The 20,239-nt window shown below is 50.0% G+C and overlaps 1 protein-coding gene across 4 annotated transcripts in view; it reads left to right on the top strand.

The window, feature by feature from the left end:
- The first annotated feature begins 3,616 nt into the window (after nt 1–3,616).
- The window catches only part of LOC125955811 (synaptic vesicle membrane protein VAT-1 homolog-like), a 52,228-nt gene continuing 35,605 nt past the window's right edge, over nt 3,617–20,239 (top strand). The window contains exons 1-3 of one of the 4 annotated variants that reach the window (XM_049687029.1): nt 3,617–3,641; nt 3,835–4,173; nt 19,122–19,603. In XM_049687029.1, the coding sequence (XP_049542986.1) occupies nt 19,236–19,603 (368 nt within the window). In that variant the 5' untranslated portion in view covers nt 3,617–3,641; nt 3,835–4,173; nt 19,122–19,235. Of the gene's footprint in view, nt 4,174–19,121; nt 19,604–20,239 lie in introns of all 4 variants that reach the window. The other 3 variants (XM_049687027.1, XM_049687028.1, XM_049687030.1) reach the window with 3 other exon arrangements.

Below are 20,239 nucleotides of genomic sequence, written 5' to 3'. Positions count from 1 at the left end.
GCGTTCCGGCATTCCTTCTTTTTGAGCGAAAATGCGTCGAGATGCATTCCTTTAAAAACGAGCATAGGGCGACGTAGGAGGAAGACAGCGGGGAAATGATGACGGAATGCGGGTCGTTAGATACATAATATTGACATGGAAATAGCTTGTTCGCATTCGTTTATTGAAATTCCGAACCATATCTGCTCGAGCGTTCTGATGCGCAACAGCGCTTATCGGTACGAAGGGAACCTGGAAAGCGAGATAAAGTTATTACGCTGGAAGGTACTTTAAAAGCGAAGATAGTCACTCCTATTGGTTGGTAAGCCCGTACGCCAATGATGATAATCATTTCTTCCGGTTGATAATGTAGCAGTGCAGCACGTTAAAGAACCTGCCATGCACATGCACTTCCGATACCACCCGGAAATGTTATCTATTTCCTGCACAAAAAGGGGAAAAAAACGACACGCGCCCTTATACCTGTGACCGGTTCTGGCATTGGAACTTAAAGGACAACAAACATCCCAAAACCCATTAGGAGTAAAATGGTCAGAATTTGGTCATGCTGCCTAAACTATTGATCCGTTTGTTTGAGTATTGTTACTTCGTAGTTGAAATATTTAGAACCATCCTTTGGTGACTCAATCCGTGAAACCATAGGTAAACATAACCGACCCACAAAAAGGCAAAATGTTCGACATTGTTGCTCTGTCCGGACCTTTCCTACCTTCCGGCATTCTCCAAAATAAGGTTCAACTCAACAAGCGTCGAAACAGCAGGCACTCGGAAGTCCAGTCTTATTTCCGTCCTGTTCCTCCTGCATGTCAATGCGAGTTCCTGCAAGAGTACATTCTATCATGGCACTTTCGATATAAACTATTTCATCATCTCCTTCCATACGGCACTTTAACTGTCCATTGTGGACGTGTATGAAAGGCGATGTGGCCGTACGACCGGTAGCATGGTACCTCAAATTAGCTACCATATTGAACACCATATTGACGGTTGGGCTAGATTTAACGAAGCAAACGAGGAAGCTAATCCCCTCACGGGACATCCTTTTTCATGGTTCCCCAAGCAAGAGGATGGGGAAAACTTTTCCCTTTCGTCTCTTTTCGCAGTTCGTTTCTTTTTTAGGTGTGGGAGTTAGTGGGGTGCGTATCGGTTGGTCAGTTGAAGCTTAACAAGTGCCACTTGTTGTTGGCTGTCGGGGTGATGTATTGATTTTTGCTCCGGATCGCGCGGCAGCTCATCTGTGCTGACTCACAATGGGGCGTCCTTTGGCTGCTGCTTCCGGGAAAACTCTCTGAATCACCGTCGGTTGAGTCACCGGACACCGTGTCCTTTCTCATGCAATTCAGATGAAGTTTCCTGTGTGTTTCGTCGATATAGGACATTTGCAAAGTACGATTAATCATAGGGATGGACGGTGGCGGCCGGGAACTTGCCAATTGGCATCATGAGCTACATCGACGATATGCAACATATCAGCAAACGCTCCCGAACCGATGACGGTTGGTGCTTTGGTTCCATGGCGTCAAAAACATGTTGCTTCCGCCCGGGCCGTGAGTGAAAATGCGGAAAATCGATAGCGGCAAGAGTGCGCCGGTACGGCTCCTAGCTGTTGCTTGTGCCGTTCGCAATGTCATCGCCACTAGCTTCGCCAGTAACCGGGCACCGGGTGCGGCGGTTTAAATTTGCTGCAATGATAACCGGCGTATGCATGTGGCCCAACTTTTATGCTTTTCATTTGAAACCGTATTTTTCGCTGTTGTCGGAACACGACGAGTGTTGCCAACACTGACGAAAGCCACTGGACGACCACACCCTTCAGCGGTGGGTTCATGGTGACGACACTCGCTGCAGAACATCCCATATGGATCCCTTGAGCAGAGTTGAAGGGGCTGGTGGCTGGCTGGCGAATCTGGAAGGCACTGGCCCTGGCCACACCATCTGTTTTCCACCAATCGTTTCCGGCTGTGAGTTTTCCAGCCCTCCCGGGGTAGGAGGAAGAGGAGGAGGAGTGTGTGTGTGTGTATTTTGCTCCAAAGAGGAGACAAGCTGATGAATAATTCATGTCGGATGGTAATGTTATGGAGTACGTCTTGGGGCTTCTGTGTGGAAGCCGGTGGGAAAAGGGACAAGAAGTCGAAACTAACGAGACAGGATGTTCCTTTTGGAACTGCCGCGATGGAGTGACGGGGCGAGGTCGATTAATTGGTCCCAAAATACTCTCAAGGTTTCTCCGTATTCTTATGGGCCAAAAAATAAAACCGCCTAGAATCCGTAATCCGACTAGAAAGCCCACAGCCCCACAGCAGGGATGCTCTATAAACCACGCATTTTGCCAATGATCCATCCGGTGTGTGTCACATGGAGCTCACGTGGCCATCATGGCCGACAGGGAGCACCATACTTCCGTTTCTGCATCTGTGTGTTCCGGTGTGAGGAGTGCGAAATAGAAGGGGGAATGGGGGAGGGTGGTAGTAGCTTCGTATTTGTGACGAAGCTTCGGCCGCCGTGGCCACAACACGAAGTTTCGCTTCCGGTAGTGCGCAAACGCGACCGCAGCCGGCATCACTCGCCGGTTTCCGCTGCGTCGCGCGATGCCGGTTCCTCCAACGTGGGTATGGGGGAAAAGGGTGCACGTGGCGCGGTGGCTGTAGGGATGATGCGCTTTAGTGACGTGTCTGGACGATCGACCCCGAAGATAACTACCGATGGCGCGACGAACAGGAAGGGTAGGGTGTTCGCGCGACGAAAAGAAGGTTCTGAAGCCGGTGTTTTGGGGGTGGCAGGAAGAGAGGTGTTTCGTTTCCTCGTCCCAGTCTCCTCTTCCACGTGCGTCTGTTTGTCTGTCTGGTTGTCTGTCTGTCTGTCTGTCTGCTTGCGAGCCTACGCCTTTTGCTTTGAGGATGAAACGAAGCGCAGCTGCAGCATTCTGTAGCTTTCTCGTTTTTCTATTTTCTCGGTGCTGCGTGGTTTTGTTTGGAGGGATTGAACGAGAATGGCAATAGAAGGGTATATTGAAAATGTGAAAGAAAGTTTCCCTGTAATTTAATGTCCGGAATCTGTGACTCACTGGAAAATTAAACATTTTTGGCGTGAGATTCAGCGTTCCGTATGGAGCCGCAAATGAGCTATTTTGAGCTACTGCCGTTGGCTTTCATAGCCGAGTTTGAAATACTGCGCGTGTGTGCGAGTGCTCGAACGTGTACGTACACGCGAATTTGCGCAAGTGTTCGTGTGAAACGGCTCTCTCTAGCAGTTTTCCGTCTCATTTACCCACTCTCTTTTCTCTCTTTTCCGCAGGGAACGGATAACACCGCATCTAGACGGTCATGAGATTGGCGAGAATTTTTTCTAAAATTATAGAGCATTGAGCACAAAAAAAAACCGCAGACTGTATTATTTCATAGATAGTTTGATCGGTAGTTCAATTCTCAATTCTCTATTCTCCATTCTCGGTTTCTACACGAGCGGAAAAATTCTCGCTCCGGATTTGTTTCGATTTGACATACTCGCCTCTCTCATTCTCAGCTTTCTCTTTGCCGTCTAGCGGCACTGTTAACACCCAATATTAAACGCCGAGCTCCAGCAACGACAACCGACGTCCACATTTTGAATCAAAAAGGTGTGCTTCTTGCGCAGGAAACGTGGTAAGCCAGTCCGGTTCAATCAGCAATCCAGAGTAGAGGCGCAGCCAACAACGGTATCTTCTCGCTGCAGTTGCATCTTGCATTTGTGCATCTTGGTCCTTGGTCTCTTCACATATTCAGCAGTGGTACGAGTGCAAATTGACGGCGTCCTTTCTTTATCCTTCCTCCCGTTTCTCATATCCTTTGTTGGCAGGCAGCGATCAAGCGTGTGTTTTGTGTGAATCGTGAAGAATCGCGCATTATTGTGTGCTGTGCATAGGAATTTCCTGTTCCGTGTTCTATCGTGAATCGTGCATCGTGCAAAAAGCTATTAACGAAAACCAACAACCCAACCGCCAGCAGTGCAAACGCTCGGTGTTTCAAGCAAGAGCAAGTTACAAGCAAGATATCCATCCTGGTGGGTAGCGTTCGAGTGCAAGCATCTGCAGCACCAGAGGTCATCGCGCCCCGGTGTCCATCTTAGTTTGCCGATTGGCCATTTTGCGATTCTCCTCAGGATAACCGTCGGCGTACCCCCGGTGTTGCTAGAGTGGTATGTGCATATGTTCCTCTCTGTCTCTCTGTGCTAGTCCTCTCGCTGTGCAATAATGTCCTTTCTAATCTAATCGCTACGTCGGCTGTCCCGGGACCGGTACTTTGGGCCCTTTTTTAACTGTCCACCCGGTTAGAATTTGCTGGAAGGATCTATGAGCTGCGTTGTACCGTTGAGGATGCTGTGCTGTGTAAATTGCCCGCTATCCATCAACACTTTGCGGTCTGCAGAGCAGGGCTGAGATCGCGTGGTGATCGCGGCTGCTGCTTGTCACCAATCGATGGTGGCCGAAACCGAGACCGAGACAGAGGAGACAGCGACGGCGGCAGCGTGTCTCATTATCTCACTTTTGCTTTGTTTCGATCTCTCACGCTCGAGATGCGTCGTCGTCGTCGTCTGGATGTTTCATCCTCCGCTGTCTATCCATCCATCCAACCATCCACACACATGTATATGTATATCTATATATTTATTCCCTCCATTTGTCTGCAACGCGCAATTAATGGACGACGCGCGAGTTCTTGTCCGTTCCTTTTCGGTTGCTTCCTTCGTTTTGTTTCGTCCGTCGGTTCGTTCGTATCTGCCCCGGCGTGCACGCACGCACGACGCGGCCTTTTCGAAACGGTTATTGGGGGGGGCCCCGTCCCGTTTGTCCGTTGGTGAGTTTTCGGTCAAGCAAGCCTCGGCGTCACCACACCACGGGCCGCAGCGTTGAACCCTTTTACGCGCTCGCCGGAGGGGGGGGGGGAGGGGGGGGAGGAGGCGGGAGCGACGGTCGCAGGCAAAGGGACATGCATCGAACGGGCCAACTCGCGGACACACGCACACCTACGTGGAATTGAATTTAAAAAAAAAAAGGGATCGACAACGGTTGTGTCCGGCAACCGTGTGGACGACAACCGCATGAGCATGAATTTTATGTTTTATCGATGTGTGTGTGTGCGCGTTGTTTTATAATTGTTTCATCAACTTTTACTTTACTTTTACGCCTACTACCCTCGTTGGTTGACCAATTCGATGTATTCGATCACATTGGTCCTTTGCTGAGAAGGGAGAAGGTCCGGAACCGTCAGCAGCAGTAGCAGCATTGGGAGCAACCCTCTTTGTTATACGAAACCGGCATCATCACCTTGAAAGCAGCAGTAGAGCGGGTTTGGCACGCGTCCTCCTGCTCCTGTTTCTCCTCTTGCTCCTTGCCTTGGCCGAGGACACAAAGCTGTGTGCGTGTGTACAGCACACGCAGCAGGCGAGCAAAAGGGTTACTCTGTGCTCTGCATATCGCGCCCCATCTCCACGGTCTTCCGGGACCGGTGAGTCATAATTATTTCACTTCCAACTCTCCATCTCCGTCGTCTGCGTCGACTGCGTCGTCGTCGTCGCCCTCTTGGATTGATTCTGGAGTGGAGTCCCGATCCCGCGGAGATATTGCCATTTGCATTTATGTTCTCGCTCTCGCTGTATCGTTTGGTTCTCGCGGTACGGGCCAGCTGCGCTCGAGAGTTGTTGGAATTAGAAGTCACAAGGCAGATGATGAGGGTGACGATGAGATGGGTGTTCTGTGTTTTCTGAGGCTGCCGTTCGTTCTAGACCGAGTGGAGCGTGATCTGCTCTTATTTGATGCGTTTTCTTTTTGTCCCTTTTTTGATGGAATGTGATCATTTGGGAGGGGGGTCACCTTTCGTCGTCGCCCAAGACCAATCCATCGGACACTCCGAATTCTATACGGAGAAATCGAATGCACCACCAAGACCAATATGCTACCATGCAGTCATTGAATCTTTGCGTCAAATGTTTGACCAAAAAAGGTTCATTGGAAGCTGTAATTTTTGCGATTAGTTGTACATTTTAATGCTGTTTTTGTTGAAAAGACTTTGTACGGTTAATTTTTTTTTTTAACAAAAATGATATTGAAAACCCAGTATGTAAATCGCTTCGAAGGTTTTCATTAAAAATCACCTCGCGGCTTATACCTTAACTTGTATGACGTACAATGCGGTATACGATGCTTAAGATAAGTAGAAAACTCTTAAATTACATGCAAGATTTGCTACATGCAAGATTTCGGTTGTTTGCCGCCTGCAAACGGACAACAATACCATAAATATGGTGTTAATTTAATCTGTTATCACCTTGCAAGATACTGCGAGATGATCCTCCGCTGCATTTGCTCCGCTGCAGTCCGAGGCCGACAACATTGTGATTTCAATTGCAGTTGCAGCAATCTTGTAAATAGCGCTAACAGCATCAGCAGTTAATCCTGCGGTCGCGTCCCACTAACCTGTTTGGTTACTCTCTTTCACCAATCGTTCTCCTTATCGTTCAGGGTGCAAAAATGGGGCAATTTTGCTGCATCAACATTCTGACTCACTAGACCGGGCTGATGGTCGGGGCGCGGTCGAGCAAAGGAATACCCATTTTGCACTTGTCTCGCTGCACGTACTGCTGTTACTTCTTATCGATAAGAAGTAAACTTTGTTTTGCCATTTTGCTTGTCAAGCGGCGAATGGTTGGCCCCTTTCCGCGTTGCTCAAATATGGTTCTGCTGCGTTCCTGCTTCGGATCCACGGGGAACGCGCTCATGATTAACGCTTTCCTTCCGCGAGCACAAACGATAAGCTGCAGTTGGAGCAGGTGTCAATGATAACCACAGAGCGACAAGATGCATTGGTTAATGATGCAGAGACCTAGTCATGACGATTTCACAGAAATCCGTTCAGTTGCGCTCGATTGAAAGAGTTGAGTCAACCGTTTTTACTTGATTGCCGGCAACTGATTTCATCGCAAGCCACTTGACTCATAGGAAGCGAACTGGCCATTGATGGCCCGGAATCGGGCTTACGATTAAGCTTCATAACCGGAAATTATCTATCGCATGGCACATTCTATTTACAGGCCGTGTGTGATGGTAGGAAAGTGTTATCTTTGGAATGATTCAACGCACTCGCCTTGAATTAAAAATCATTTGGCAAAATTCATGCTGACACAGAGAGGGGAGAACCCGATGGTTTTGCTGATGGTGCGAAAAGCCAACTCTTTCCCAAACGCCCCAACCACGATGATAGTCAATGGTGTGTGCGCGCGCGCGCACGATCGTCGGTTCCACCTTTCTCCCAATAGTAAAGGCAGATAACTTCCGGGCATTAATTTTAATGTCGTTTTGTGTGTTCCCTCACCACGTACACCGACACAGACACAGACACAGTAGAAAACTAGCAGCTGTTGCAAGCCTTTCTATCGAGTCTTTCTTTCGAACTCGCGGCTAGAGTTCGCTTTCCGTGCCATTTGTCTTGAATGGCCCCATATCCACCATGATGGGGTGTGGACCACGAAGGGACGGGGGACGAGGTGGTTTATTTGCTGTGAAGTGGAGTGTTTGGGGGCATCGAGGGAGTCGCACGTAGCACGACGCGTTCTTCCTTCTTGGCGTGAACAGCAAACAGTTGGCTCAGTGTTGCGATTGTCTTTTCCGTTGCGTTCTGCCGTCGCTGCTGCGCTACCGGATGTGGCGTCTATGCCTTACCAAATTCTGTGTGTGTGTCTGGCCTAAACAGGAAGCAAGTACGCCCTTGCTTAAGCTACGGTTTATTTCTACATTCCGCTCAGAGTGTGGTCTTGACCGCCCGAGCATCAGCTGCTGGTTGGAGTGGACTTCCAGTCGATGTCTTAAGATAATATTGGATTCTCTTGCAAAGTCCCACTATAAGCGCAGCACCAGCTGACTGATGCCGTGAACGTAAGGCGGCACCTCACAAGGATTTCTGTCTTGCAGTTCCTCAATTCAGTTCTCCATTATTACTTCTGCAGACACTGGATCCAAATCGATATACGAGGACCTAGGAGTAAATTGTAGCAGCAGCAATTTACCAGACTAACTTACGCCTCGCCAGGCACGCAAGTAAATCATACCGTCTGTCTGTCTGGCCATTTTTATAACAGTTTGCTCGCAGAACGCAATTATTGCCCCGGCGGCTGATGGTGCGTGAGTTTTGGTTTGCGAAGCAAACATGCCGCTTGCCACCACCACCATAAATCAAACGCACAATCTCTGTCCTCGCAGCCTTTTTGGCGTGACCTGCCGTGTGTCCCACCTGGCTTTGGTATGTGTTACCAAATGCAGTCCCCGTGTCTGTGTGTGTGTGTAAAGGAATAACCCATACTCCGGAGGGAGTCACTGCAGCAGGTGCACTTGAGGCGTACAGGGGACGACCGCAGGCAGGCAGAAGGCAAGGGGTACATAAACTGCAGCATTGCACATGCACACAGACATAAAATTTGCACTGCAGGAAGTAGATTTATGGCATGTGACATGTCGTCACCGGCGTTCATGCGTAGAAAGTGGTGGCCTTTGGGACATTTAACCTTAAAAACGAAGGGAAACGGAAAAAGTCCCGTAGTGACAAGCACCGTTGGTTCTCGCCGCTACTCAGGGAGAAGGCATTTGGTGGACAATTTTGCAAAACGTTGGCCATTCTGTTGCCGCGGAAGGGCGGGAGGAGTACATTTACATTTCAAATTATGTGCGAATCGCAAACATCTGGTCGCGGTGTAATCGCGCATTGTCTGAAACCATGGATCCTGGTATTGATCATCGCGATGGGTTTTCCATCCATCGAAGACGAGCCCACTCGTCGGCTGGTTCCATATGGAACGAAGCGGCACTGATGATGCCAAGTACCCGAAGGGGAGCGATATCCCCCCAGTACCAAGCGACGACGACGACGACATTGTTTGTGGTTGTATTTGCGACTGCGCACTGGATGATGTTGGCTTCCCTGTCCCGGTTGCCGCTGCTGCTGGTGCTGCTTCTGCCGCGCTACTCGCCTATGGCCCCCACCGGGTCCTTGTTTACGCCTACGCCCGATAGCGTCCCACGCGCAGCAACAATTGCAATTACCTCCGAGCCGAGTGTCGGAAGCTCCCGGAGTAGTCATCGGACGCAGTAGCAGCTGGTACAGCTGCTGCTGTTTCCTCGACTGGTGTTGGACGGTCCTGTTTGGAGTTTGAAGCAGAAGAATCTCCATCCAGCTATCCATCCATTCCGTTGGTAATATCGGTCTCAGACAATCTCGATCCATTAGTCGGTAAAGCCCCCGACAGTTGCAGCTGGCTTTGCAGTTACAGGATTCATTAGCAGATTTCTTGCGGTGTAAAGGATTGACACCGGACATCTTGAATAGCTTCGTCTTCGAAGATTGTTCGGTTGCTAGGATTGCCCCAATGTTGTCTTTACCGATCCAGCAGTTCCAGTAGCGCACACGTTCACGTCGATGGAACACTTGCAACTGAAACAACTGGCAGCCGTTTATTAACGGAATCGCCTCGCATTTGCTTCTTAGTCATCTCCAAAACCTTCAACAATCGTCCAGCATTGATGCGCAAGTGACGCACGCCCCGACGCGCATTGCAAGCGGACCCCTTCTTCTTGATTGTTGTGTTCTTTTGAAAGGCTGGACGCTGGAGAGCTGCTGCAGTATTTAGGTCAACTCAGTCTCCTCACCCCGAAAAGGGAGCGAGAAGTACCACCGAAAAGTCCAGTTGGATGGGTTTGGATGCTGTTGTGCTCTGGATGATTGATATTAATACATATATATGTATATATCGTCCAGACGCGCCAAAAGATGTGAAGCGACGCGAAGGCACTAGTGTGTCCAGCCGTCTCGCGATCGAAAGTCGAGGTCCGTGCCGCCAGCTCTTGTCTTGGCTGCCAGTACAGTACACAGTGTTCTCTTTACTTTAATGGTGGCAATAAATTGTATTATAATGGCGTTCTTTTTGTGTGTGCGCACACTCTTGGCCGCTTTTTTTTTTACTTTGCTTTGCACTGGATCGCTGGAACCATCACCGCAGCCGATTCTGACCTCCGGCCTCCGGACCGGACGCGAACCGCCAAAGTGAAAGTAGTGCAAAGTGTTGTCTGCAGGGGATGAGAAAAGGATGCGGTTCGCGCTGTGACTGTGGGCGACTGAAATGCTTTATTGTCCCAAACACACACAGACACACACATACAGAGTGGTCGGGATTAGTGGATCACGATCCTATTGGCTGCAGTGGTGTATCTTGGGGGTATTAGTCCAGGACAAGCACCAACTCTTCTTCCTGTGGTTCGTTATGCTGCTTTTGGGTTAAATTTGTATTTTCTCTCACCATCATGCACCAGTCACACTGCCTTCCTAGGGGTTCATACGGCACATAGAAAGCTGCTGCTGCTGCTGCATGATGATGCCTTCGACTGAAAGTCAGTTTGCAGCAGCAGCATCAGCAACAGCGGCAGAAGTCTGCCGGCGGAATCATCGGAAAGGCGGCAGGAAACGAATGAGCATTAATAAATGGGCGCTCTTGCGAACGTGCGCTCACACATCCTTCTCCGGTGCGAATGAATGGCTGTGCGGATGATGCTGTGGATGCGCGATGCAGACCCGGCGTGGCCGCGTGTGAAATGGTCCGGCCGACCGACCGACCGACCGACCGACTGAGTGATCTTCTCTGCTTCTCGGTTGCTTGGTCGGTTGCCTTAGTTGCTTTCCATGCCTGCTGGGTGTTGCGTTGCAAAAAGACGAACAAAGACAAACATGACGATGCTACAAATGATGCGTTTCTCCCCCTCTTCTCTGCGTTGCGCCTCCCCACTGCGGTTCCTTCCTTTTGCTCGCCTCACTTCCGTTGATCCGATCCGTGAGGCTTGTGAGTTTAATAAATTTCATTAATTCTCGTCTCCGCTCGGCTGCGCTCGACGTCTGGTCTGTGTTGTGTGAGCCTCTGTGTGGTAGGTAATGGCCCCGAGGGGCCTAGACCGTCTTCCAGGCGGTGCATGATGCAGAATGGAGTGTACCAGGTCCGGGCGTTTGGAAGCATCAAGAAAGCGGGAGTTGGAACTGCCGTTGGTGAAATTGCTTTTCAGTTGCAAAAATGTTTTCACTAAATTAGTTTAAAATATTTCAAATTCGATATTTTTCTCAAGCGAATTGCGCACATTGATGTGTGAAGGTTGCTAAAATGCTGCTAGAAAGTTGAAAGTTTGATGAAATACTGGCGAACGTCGTCATGCAATGCAGCAACAGCAACTGACCTCAGCTTGAGGTCCAAGCCTTCGCTTTATTCGTTGCCGTAAAACCTGATCCAAAGTGCAGCTCCAGCAGGGGGCAAATCGAGAACGGTCTTTGGCGAAAGCATAGAAAATGCTGCTTCCCTCGATCATAACCTACAGATCGTCGAAGGTGGATCGGGGGCATAACACTCCCCCACCACGATTCGATCGATAACATTCCGATGTCATGTTGTACCTTCCGCGCAGCAGCAGCACCTAATGTAACTCACCGGGAGGCTCCGGGTGCTGGCCGGCTAAATGCCTGCCAATCGACCACCATCCATGCCAAGCCGGGCGTCAGTTGCTTCGCTTCCCCGGCAGCCCCGTTTGCGGCACCGTTTAAAGCGATTGCAGGGCCCCGTGCAATAATAAAGAAATTTTCAGCAATAAAAGTCAGCAATTACCAGCCTTTTTCTCGCCCATTGCTGCCCGCTGCCCGTTTCGCGGTCGCGATCGTGAGGCGCACGACGTCTCTTGGTGTGCGCGATCTCGCGGCAGCGGCAGCAGCGGTGGCGTGCTGTTATTTGTGTTGTTATGTTGGTGCAGCAGCAACACCATTGGTGCAGTGAAGAAAGAGAGAGAGAGAGAGAGAGAGAGGAAGCTTTCTAGGAAAGATCATGTTCATGCCGATTTCACGGCCATTGGGCTCCTTGCTCTGGGTGGCTGCAGCTTCCCCGTGCAGAGCCCGGCGGCCGCAGAAATCGAAACAGCGGCTACAGAGACTGTGAAGCAGAATTTCGCGATATGCGGTGTATCGGGCAGGAAATGGACAGAAATTCAATCAAGAGGAATGTGGAACCGATGGAACGGATTTCTGCATTTCAAAAAATACCCTTCTAATGCGCAATTCTAATGTTCATTACGCGGTGCCGTGAGTCCCGCCATTTTCTGAAAGTACCAGCGGGAGATACGACAAAAAGTCAGCCAAATTGTGACCACAAAACTGCAACGCCAGCAAACCACGATCGCATATTCAAGCTGCTTCCTGTTGGCGCAAGATGGCGATGGCGACAAAGCAACCTAACCTCACTAACTTACGCGCACGGCGTTGCGCTTGAATGATTGGATCGCGGACCGAGCAGACCGCGCAGACCACGCAGCGGAAAGGGAAAGGCGTGAAAAAAGCCATAAATTGTGTCTCAATTATATTGCTGCACTTGCCGGGCGACGCCATTTAGATTCCCCGTAGCCGCGTCAGTGTACACGGACTTTCGGGTCCGGGGCTTACACGATCTTCTCCTCCTGTCTGGAACCCGGGAGTGGGAATGCGCTGCTGAAGCGTGAAGTGCTGCTGTTGCATCGAACGAATGTTCGTCCCGGTGCGTTAACGCTTCGGAAATCGGACGCGAATTCGGTTTCGCGAATTTCTATGTCCCCTTCGGTCTTCGAGGAAGCGAAGAAGCCGCCTGTTGAGATATGTGGTACCGGAGTTGGATAGAGGATTCTTTGGGGCGCTCGTTCCTTGTGCTCTGTTGGTGCCAGTTGGGACAATGTTTTATGTGGCTTCTGTCAGACTGTTCACCAGCCGCTGCCGTTTGTTTAGTGAAAGACGCAACATATAGAGAGAGGATGGGAGAGAGAGAGAGTCGAGAACATTAAATGGTCTTTAATGAATCATTCGTCTTCGTTAAATGACATATAATGGCGTCGGATCGCTTGCTGCTGGCTTCTTGTTGCGTTTTTTGGACCCCCCCTCCTTTTTCTTGGTCCAATGATTGTCGCAGCAGCATAACTGTGGCCAAACATTGTAAGTGGCCTCCATCCCGGGATATGGTGTAGCCACGGATCCAGGCCGTTTAATGTATAGTTCCATGTATGGGCGCGATAGATCCCAATGTTTGGCGCGATGTCGAAAACCTCCAGCGCGAGGATCGAGATAGTCGAGAGACGATGAAATGATGGTTTTGGCATGTGGCCGTCAGTTTCAGTTCAAAATTTGGATCCCTCTCTCGGGCCCGATCCGCCCCTATGCGCGTCACTTTTTTGTGGCCGAAACACTTTCTTCTTTCCCTTTAACGGCGTGCACCCCAACCTGCCCAGCTGTGGTCGCTGCTGGTTCGCTTGCTGGTCCGCTATATGATCATGATCGTGCTCGTGAAGGCGATGATGATAGTGGTGGTCGGGTTATGTGAATTCGCGCATAATGTTTTGCCCAAAATCTACAATTCGCAGTCCACACCAGTCCGGACGCGCACTCATCAGTAGTGCTGGAAAACCGTTCGCGCATCCATCATACGATCGCGCTGTAGAGAGCGAAAAGCGAAAGAGGAGAAAAGGCTTAACAGCAGCAGCAGTTGGTGGTGGTGGTTAACGGTTGGTCTTCTTTATGGTTGGTTTCGTAATTTTCAGTTAATTTAAATTGCCTGTTGGACTGGGCAGTAGCAGCAGCAGCATGGGATGATGTGTGATGCTAAAGTTCATGCGTCGCCACAGCAAGCTTCTCGTGAATGGTTTGTTGGTGTTTTAGCCTTTTTTTTTGTTTGGCTAAAGGTTCTACACTCACTCCCGAATGCTCATGCATGCGTCAGAAAAGCACCTCGCAAGGTGTGACCTCGGTTCTCATGGCATTTTCCCACATTGTTGGACCCCCGGGGACGAGAGGGGAAGGACGGTGGCGTGCTTGCGTTTTGCATGATCATCATCGGGGCTACTTTGCCCCGAACTAATAATGATAGTAGTGATGAACTCCCGGGGCTGCTTGCGGGCTGGTTACACACGTGGCCACAAGTTGTCGGATTCGGATGGCTGGCTTGCTCTCTCTTCTTCTCTCCGTATCTCTCTCTCCCTGGTGGTGGAGCAACGCAGATTGCTGGTGCAGGAAGGATTTTGTGGTTTTCTGTTGCCGATAGAATGCCGCTACCATAGAAGTGTTGTAATAAATATTGCTGGGAACCACCGAAACCGGGCAACAAAAATAAGGAAGGCGGGGTTGGGGTCAACGGGTAGATGAACTCCCAGAGGTGGTGATCCAGTGAAGGGGGGGGGGGGGGGGCGGTTTTGTGCGAGGAAGAGGTGCCGGGTGTCACGATCGTGGTTGGCTTGTTTGCGTTTTGGGTTTCGCGTTGCCCCGCCAAAAAACGGTGAGACCGCACCGGGTCAACGGCGCTAATAAGCGTTGGACCGATGGCCGCACACCGTACACCTTTGGTCCACTGCTTTATCCCTCCCCTTGGATTGGGCGCACCTCTCTAATGACTTAATTATTGCGATTATATTTTATATCAATCATCGTCCACGGTCTCGACTCTGAGGATGATTATTTGCGTTTTTTTTTTGCCCCCCTTTACTTTTCACTCTGCTCTGGCGACTTTGTTAGCCGCGGGACATTCGCAGTCGGTTCGGATGGAATCGTCGAACTCGGGAGCATCGAGCCATGTATCCTCTGGGGTCGAAGGCCTTGATGAGATGAGAATGATCGAAGGGTTTATGTAGCGGTTTTATTTTGGCGAAGTAGAAGGCCACGAACAACGATGGACGCAGTAAGCTATGAGAAGTGAAAACTCCACGATCCACGAAGCCCACTGGAAGCACCGCTCGTCGTCTTATCAGATTTGTATCCGAGAACCTTTCAGTTCATTTATCAACCCGTTTCCCGCGTTCGTATGTTCGAATATTAATCGCATCGAAATAGAAATCAAAATTGAAAAATGAAAACCCCAAGACGTGACACGGTGGAAAAACAAAACACGGAAAAACCGCGGAATCGAAGCACGCGAAACCGCGCGAGTACCCTTCTAAATTCGATTCTCAACGTTTGATGATGGTACGTGCCTGGATTCGGTAATGTTGGCCGCCCTATTTCGACATTTTCCAACTCCAACAAGGGGAGGCGGCATGGTTAAAAGGTATTTCCGTGCGCATTCGCAGCCTCCAGCGCATGAGTTCACAACCCTCGGTCGGCCCAGCAGGGCGTTAAAAGTGTTAATTGAAAAGCTCGTTAGCCCCGCAGGAGCAGCGAGGAATGGAAATGAATTCTCTTCTCTGCCATGTGCGTTCCACTTCTGCGCCTCACACGTGGTCTCTAGTGTATGTGTGTGTGTGTGTTTTTTTGGGAGGGGAAAATTGGAAATCGCGGAAAACTTTCGCCCCCACCAGCGGTCGGCTTGCAGTTGAAGAAGATGAGTAGAGGCGAAAGAGAGAGAGAGAGAAAACCCTAATCTGTTTCTGACTGACGGAACGAACTAACGAACAACAAAACGGCTATCGCGTGGTACATTCGTAGGCGGGGGAAGTTACATTAGTTTCCAAAAAACATTTTTCCCTGAATGGTGAAGGTTTCAAGAATATTGTATTACAATTTGCTGGATTCGAATCGAAGGAAAACTGGGGATGATATGGTGTATCGAGTTGAACAGCATCGTCTGCTCTCGAAAGCGCTTTTTCAATGTCCCCGGTGCTCATCGTAGCATCAAATCGACGGAAGCGATCTTTTGAACCGATCGATTTTGAAACAAACCGGTGAACAAAATCATGGAAAGCGATCCCATTTGTACTTTACAAAGCTTCTAAAAATGCGCATTCGCTTTTACGCGATGCGTTTCCAAATCTGATGCTGTCATTGATACAACTATTGATAATTTTTTTATAGTTTAGTGAGTGAGGGTCTCGTAAAAAAACGGGTTAAAAAACCTAATAAAACCTAATCTAATAAAACCTCTAATGATCAACTTTAAAAGATCATCTGCAATAGTTTATGTATTAGGCATATATTTGTGAAAAAAAAAACTCATCAAAATATGCCATTGCCTCTTTTAAGAGTCAAAGGAGCCAACGCTGTTGTTGATCCTTGTTGCCAACTTTTCTGAGATCATTCCGGAACAACAATCTTCGTTGACAACTAGATCCGATCGCTACTGGCATCTATTCGTTTGAAATCATGATGCTGTTCCGCCGCAGCAAAGCATAGCAAGCTGATTTTATAGAGTTGATGACGAGCCCACCTGGGTTGCGCTCCAAAGGGGCACAACGCGTGCTACTCTCGTTAGCGGCCACGAAGAACAAAACTTCACAAGGAAAAGGGGCCGCGGGGAGGGCGTTGGTTTCAAGTGGGTTGTTTTCGATATTTCTCCGGCCTCCTGGGCTGTATGTGGAGGCTTGCTGCTTGTTGTTGGCAGCTGCAGTGTGTAATATTGCGTTACACCTCTTTTGGGGAGCTGCTGGAGGGGGGGAGAGACTCACCACGCGGCGTTACACTTGACAAGCGCTTCTCTCAACCGGAACGACCCAGCGGTAGTAGCAGCAGCAGCAGAAGGTGTGGAGAAGTCGGCGGAGAGGGGTAGTGCGATTAAAAACCCAAACGAAAATAAACAAAAGTTTCCCGCGCTCCGACTCCGTGCCTCGCAGTCGCTGTTGATGTTTCGAGTTTTTCCTCCATTTTTGCGTTGCGTTTCTGGTTCGACATTGACTTTGAAAACGAAAACACTTGTGGGTGTGGGTGTGTGTGTGTTGATGTTCATTGTTGTCGATGCGTTTCCACAGCAGCAACACAGAGGCGGACGAAAAATGCTCTCTTTTCATGTCGATTCACTAACGCCACGCACGAGGAGCCACCTTCTCCACCCACCTAGGTGGTCTACTCCGTACCGTACGGTGGTGCTGGCAGATGGAACCTGGAGTTGCTCCGTGTGTGTGAGCGTTGCGTTGTGTACGAATGTTTGGCATTTTGTCGAGACAAATAACAGAAAAAACGAAATCATGTTTCCATGAGCATAAGGATTCCGACTCCATTGCAGCATACACCTCTGTTTCTCTGTCTCTCTCTGGATTCAATCACGGCCTGATTGCCAGGCCTGTTGGTGACACACACTCAAGTGGTCGCTTGGCTTCACTGTGCTGGAGAGTAAAACCCTCCAGCAAGTAAAACCCTCCAGCAACTTCGGAAAGATTTTACAATTGTTTTGTCCTCTCTTTGAGGGAACAACAATCGCTTGCTGTTGAAATGATGGATGATGAGGTGGGGCTGGGCTGGCCATCATCAGCAATCGATAAACGAGACACACGAAATGATGATGATGATGATGTTGAACAAAACATTTTTTTTACCGAAATGATGAATTCGATTGAACTTCGTGGTTTCCTGTCCTGCAGCGCATGCACACCAGATGTTACCCACGGGCGAGGAGGAGGAGGAGGCCAATCCCCTACTATCACACTTTACCCCCCCCCACCTTCCCTCCCGCGCAAAGGCCAATTTTCAGAGGATTGAAAGTAATTGAAGCAAATTTGCATAATTTCTGGCCAAACGCACACTTCGCAATGATCGCCTTTGAGGTCCGCCCTCCTTGTTACAGGAAGGTTAACGGGGAAGAGGAAAATGGGAATTGCGTTCGGTGTGTAGGGGGGGGGGGAAAAAGCGTTGCCCAATTACCACCAATGCCAGCAGAGGACACACAGGGCCGCGAAAGGCCGTCGAGTATCTCTTGTCAACGATGTCCTGTCGATCCCAGTGCGCTCGCTTTTCGCGATTGATCAACGCGAGCCTGGCTGGCAGGAGATATTTCATTATGTCGAAGTGGAAGAAATTGGATTCCACTGGCCCTGTCCTGGAACCTGGACGTTGCGGTAGCGTGTTTTCTCTTCGCTCGTCTAAAAACACATCCTTGAAACATCAGCAGCAGCAGCAGCAAAAACATCATTTTGGTTGTGTGCCTACCAAAAACTCCACGGACCCATGGGCCCTCAACTCAATTACAGCTCTTTGAAGCTATTTAACAGTAAGGAAGGGAGAGGAATTCAGAAATAATGAAAAATCGATTCCATTTTGTCACTTTTGTTTGAGACAACGCGGGGCACGGCCACCAGAAACCCGCCAATCATTGCCCACCGTTCGGTGGTGAATCCGGCGCACGGTGCACCAGCGTGGCAGCAGCACCTCCTCCCCCCCGAGGAGTAGAAGAATTTGGCGCAGAACCTTTAAAGGATCGGATCGGAGGGGGGGAGTCCGCCGTTCCCGTCGTCGTCGTCGTCGTCGTTCTCGGGTGTGTCGTCACACAGGTTTCAGGTTTTGTCAGGTTTTTGGGGTTCATGTTTCTCGTCGTTCGTCGTTCTGCTGCAGCGTTGTCGCGCTATGCTATGGTTTTCCATTTGACTTCCTCTCCCTTTTGCTCTGGTTGCATCGAACCGACCAGAACCGGCTTCCAGAAAGTACGGCGATGCTCCTGCTGCTGCTCCTGCTACTGCTACCGTGTGTTCTATCTTGCCCGTGTGTCGATGTCGCTGTGTTGTTGTTGTTGCTCCCTGAAATTGACTTACGGCAGGCCACGCGGATACGAACGACGAGCACTTTTAATGAGCACCCGCCATTTTGCCGCTTTATTTCACTTGGAGGTTTTTCCTGTGTCTTTTCTTCCGTCTTTCTTCTTCTTGTGTCTCCGCTTCATTTTCATATTCCCTCGAAATGAACGGAATCGCATGGGGGCCAGAAGATGCTGGAGAAGCTGCAGCTCTTCGGCGGTCGCGACTTCGCGAGCTCCGTGAACGATCTTTGTGTTTGCGTTCAGTCGAAGCGCGCCTCGATGATGTTGCTGCAGGATGTAATAGATCTTAAGCATTGCCTTGCATCGTACCGACGACGACAACGACGACGACGTTAAGGCAACAGCAACACAGTAGCCATGGTCTTGGAGAGGGCATACAGTGTTCTTTGTTTTATGAGAAAACCCCCGAAGGATGCATCCGTTGGTAGCATGCAACGCTGCTGTGTGTTTGTATGTTTTGAGGAGGAAATGATTTGTAGTAACCTTGTAACCTCCTCCAGCGATGGACGGGCGCGCGCATTTCATAATGATACTCCGCGGAGAGACACCTCGTTCCTTCCATTTCTAATGACTCCCTTTCTTCCCTCTCTCTCTCTCTTTGTTTGCAGTGACGTACATTGTACAAACCCCTCCCGGTACATTGGAATAGCGTAATCGTCCCCAGGACAGAAGTCAACGAAAAAACCCACAAACCTACCTACACCACCACACAGAAGAAGAAGATGACTGAGACAACCGAAGCACCAGTTGCGGCGCAGACCGCCGAAACCAAGACGCCATCGCCGACGACCGAGACGGCCGTCGTAACGCCGGCGGAGAATGGGCACGCGGACGACAAGGCGGCCGGTGGCGATGCGAAGGCGGCGGCGGCCGCCGTCATCGCAACGGAGGCAACCGAGGAGCAGACCACGAATGGTGCGGCCAGCGCGGACGAGAAAGCAAAGGCCGAGGCCGAGAAGAAGGAGGACCCACCGAAGGAGATGCGCGCCGTCGTGCTGACCGGTTTCGGGGGCTTCAAGAACGTGAAGATCCTGAAGAAGCCCGAACCGGCACCGCAGGCCGGCGAGGTGCTGATTCGCGTCAAGGCATGGTAAGTCACCAACAGAAACAACGCGCTCTTTCTAAAGTGCAGTACCGTGGCCTTAATTAAGGATCCTCTCCTGCCCGCGCGCTATCGGTGCGGCACGATCTCATCTAACCATCAGTCAGGGACCACAGGCAACCACAGGCCTATCTTTCATTTTGTTTTAAAAAGATCTTCCGAAAGGAGGAGGAGGAGGAGGAGGGGGGTTTGGAGGATCGCACATCGTTACGAGCGCATATTGTGGCGAGAAGAATGATGTGCGACACTTTGTCCGAACGACTTCTTGGCTTCCAGGACCAGTATCTTCAATCTTCGTCTCTCTTCCTTATGAAGTGTCCGATGAGTTTCGCTTCTGCAGAAGCTCAGTGGATCGTTTTTCCCGTGGAATCTCTCGTCGATCTTTGATCGATCGCCTTCGAGGTGAAATTTATTTTGAGGATTTCATTTTTGGTCTCTTATCGTTGTTGTCGTCGATTTTCGGATTTGCCCTGGAAGGATTTCAATTGCAAGTCAACCGAGGTCCTGAGGATCGACAAGACAAAAAAGGCTTCGCTGACGGTGCGTGCACTGCAGCAGGATTAGCGGACGTTGCTGTCGTCGTCTTTAGTTTGTTAATAGAGTTATTGGTATTGTTGGAACATT

The sequence above is a fragment of the Anopheles darlingi genome, chromosome 3 (assembly GCF_943734745.1).
Source record: "Anopheles darlingi chromosome 3, idAnoDarlMG_H_01, whole genome shotgun sequence".
Classification (NCBI taxonomy): Eukaryota; Metazoa; Arthropoda; class Insecta; order Diptera; family Culicidae; genus Anopheles; species Anopheles darlingi.
The sequence above is the reverse complement of the archived record's forward strand: the minus strand, read 5'-3'. Positions and strand labels throughout refer to the sequence as shown.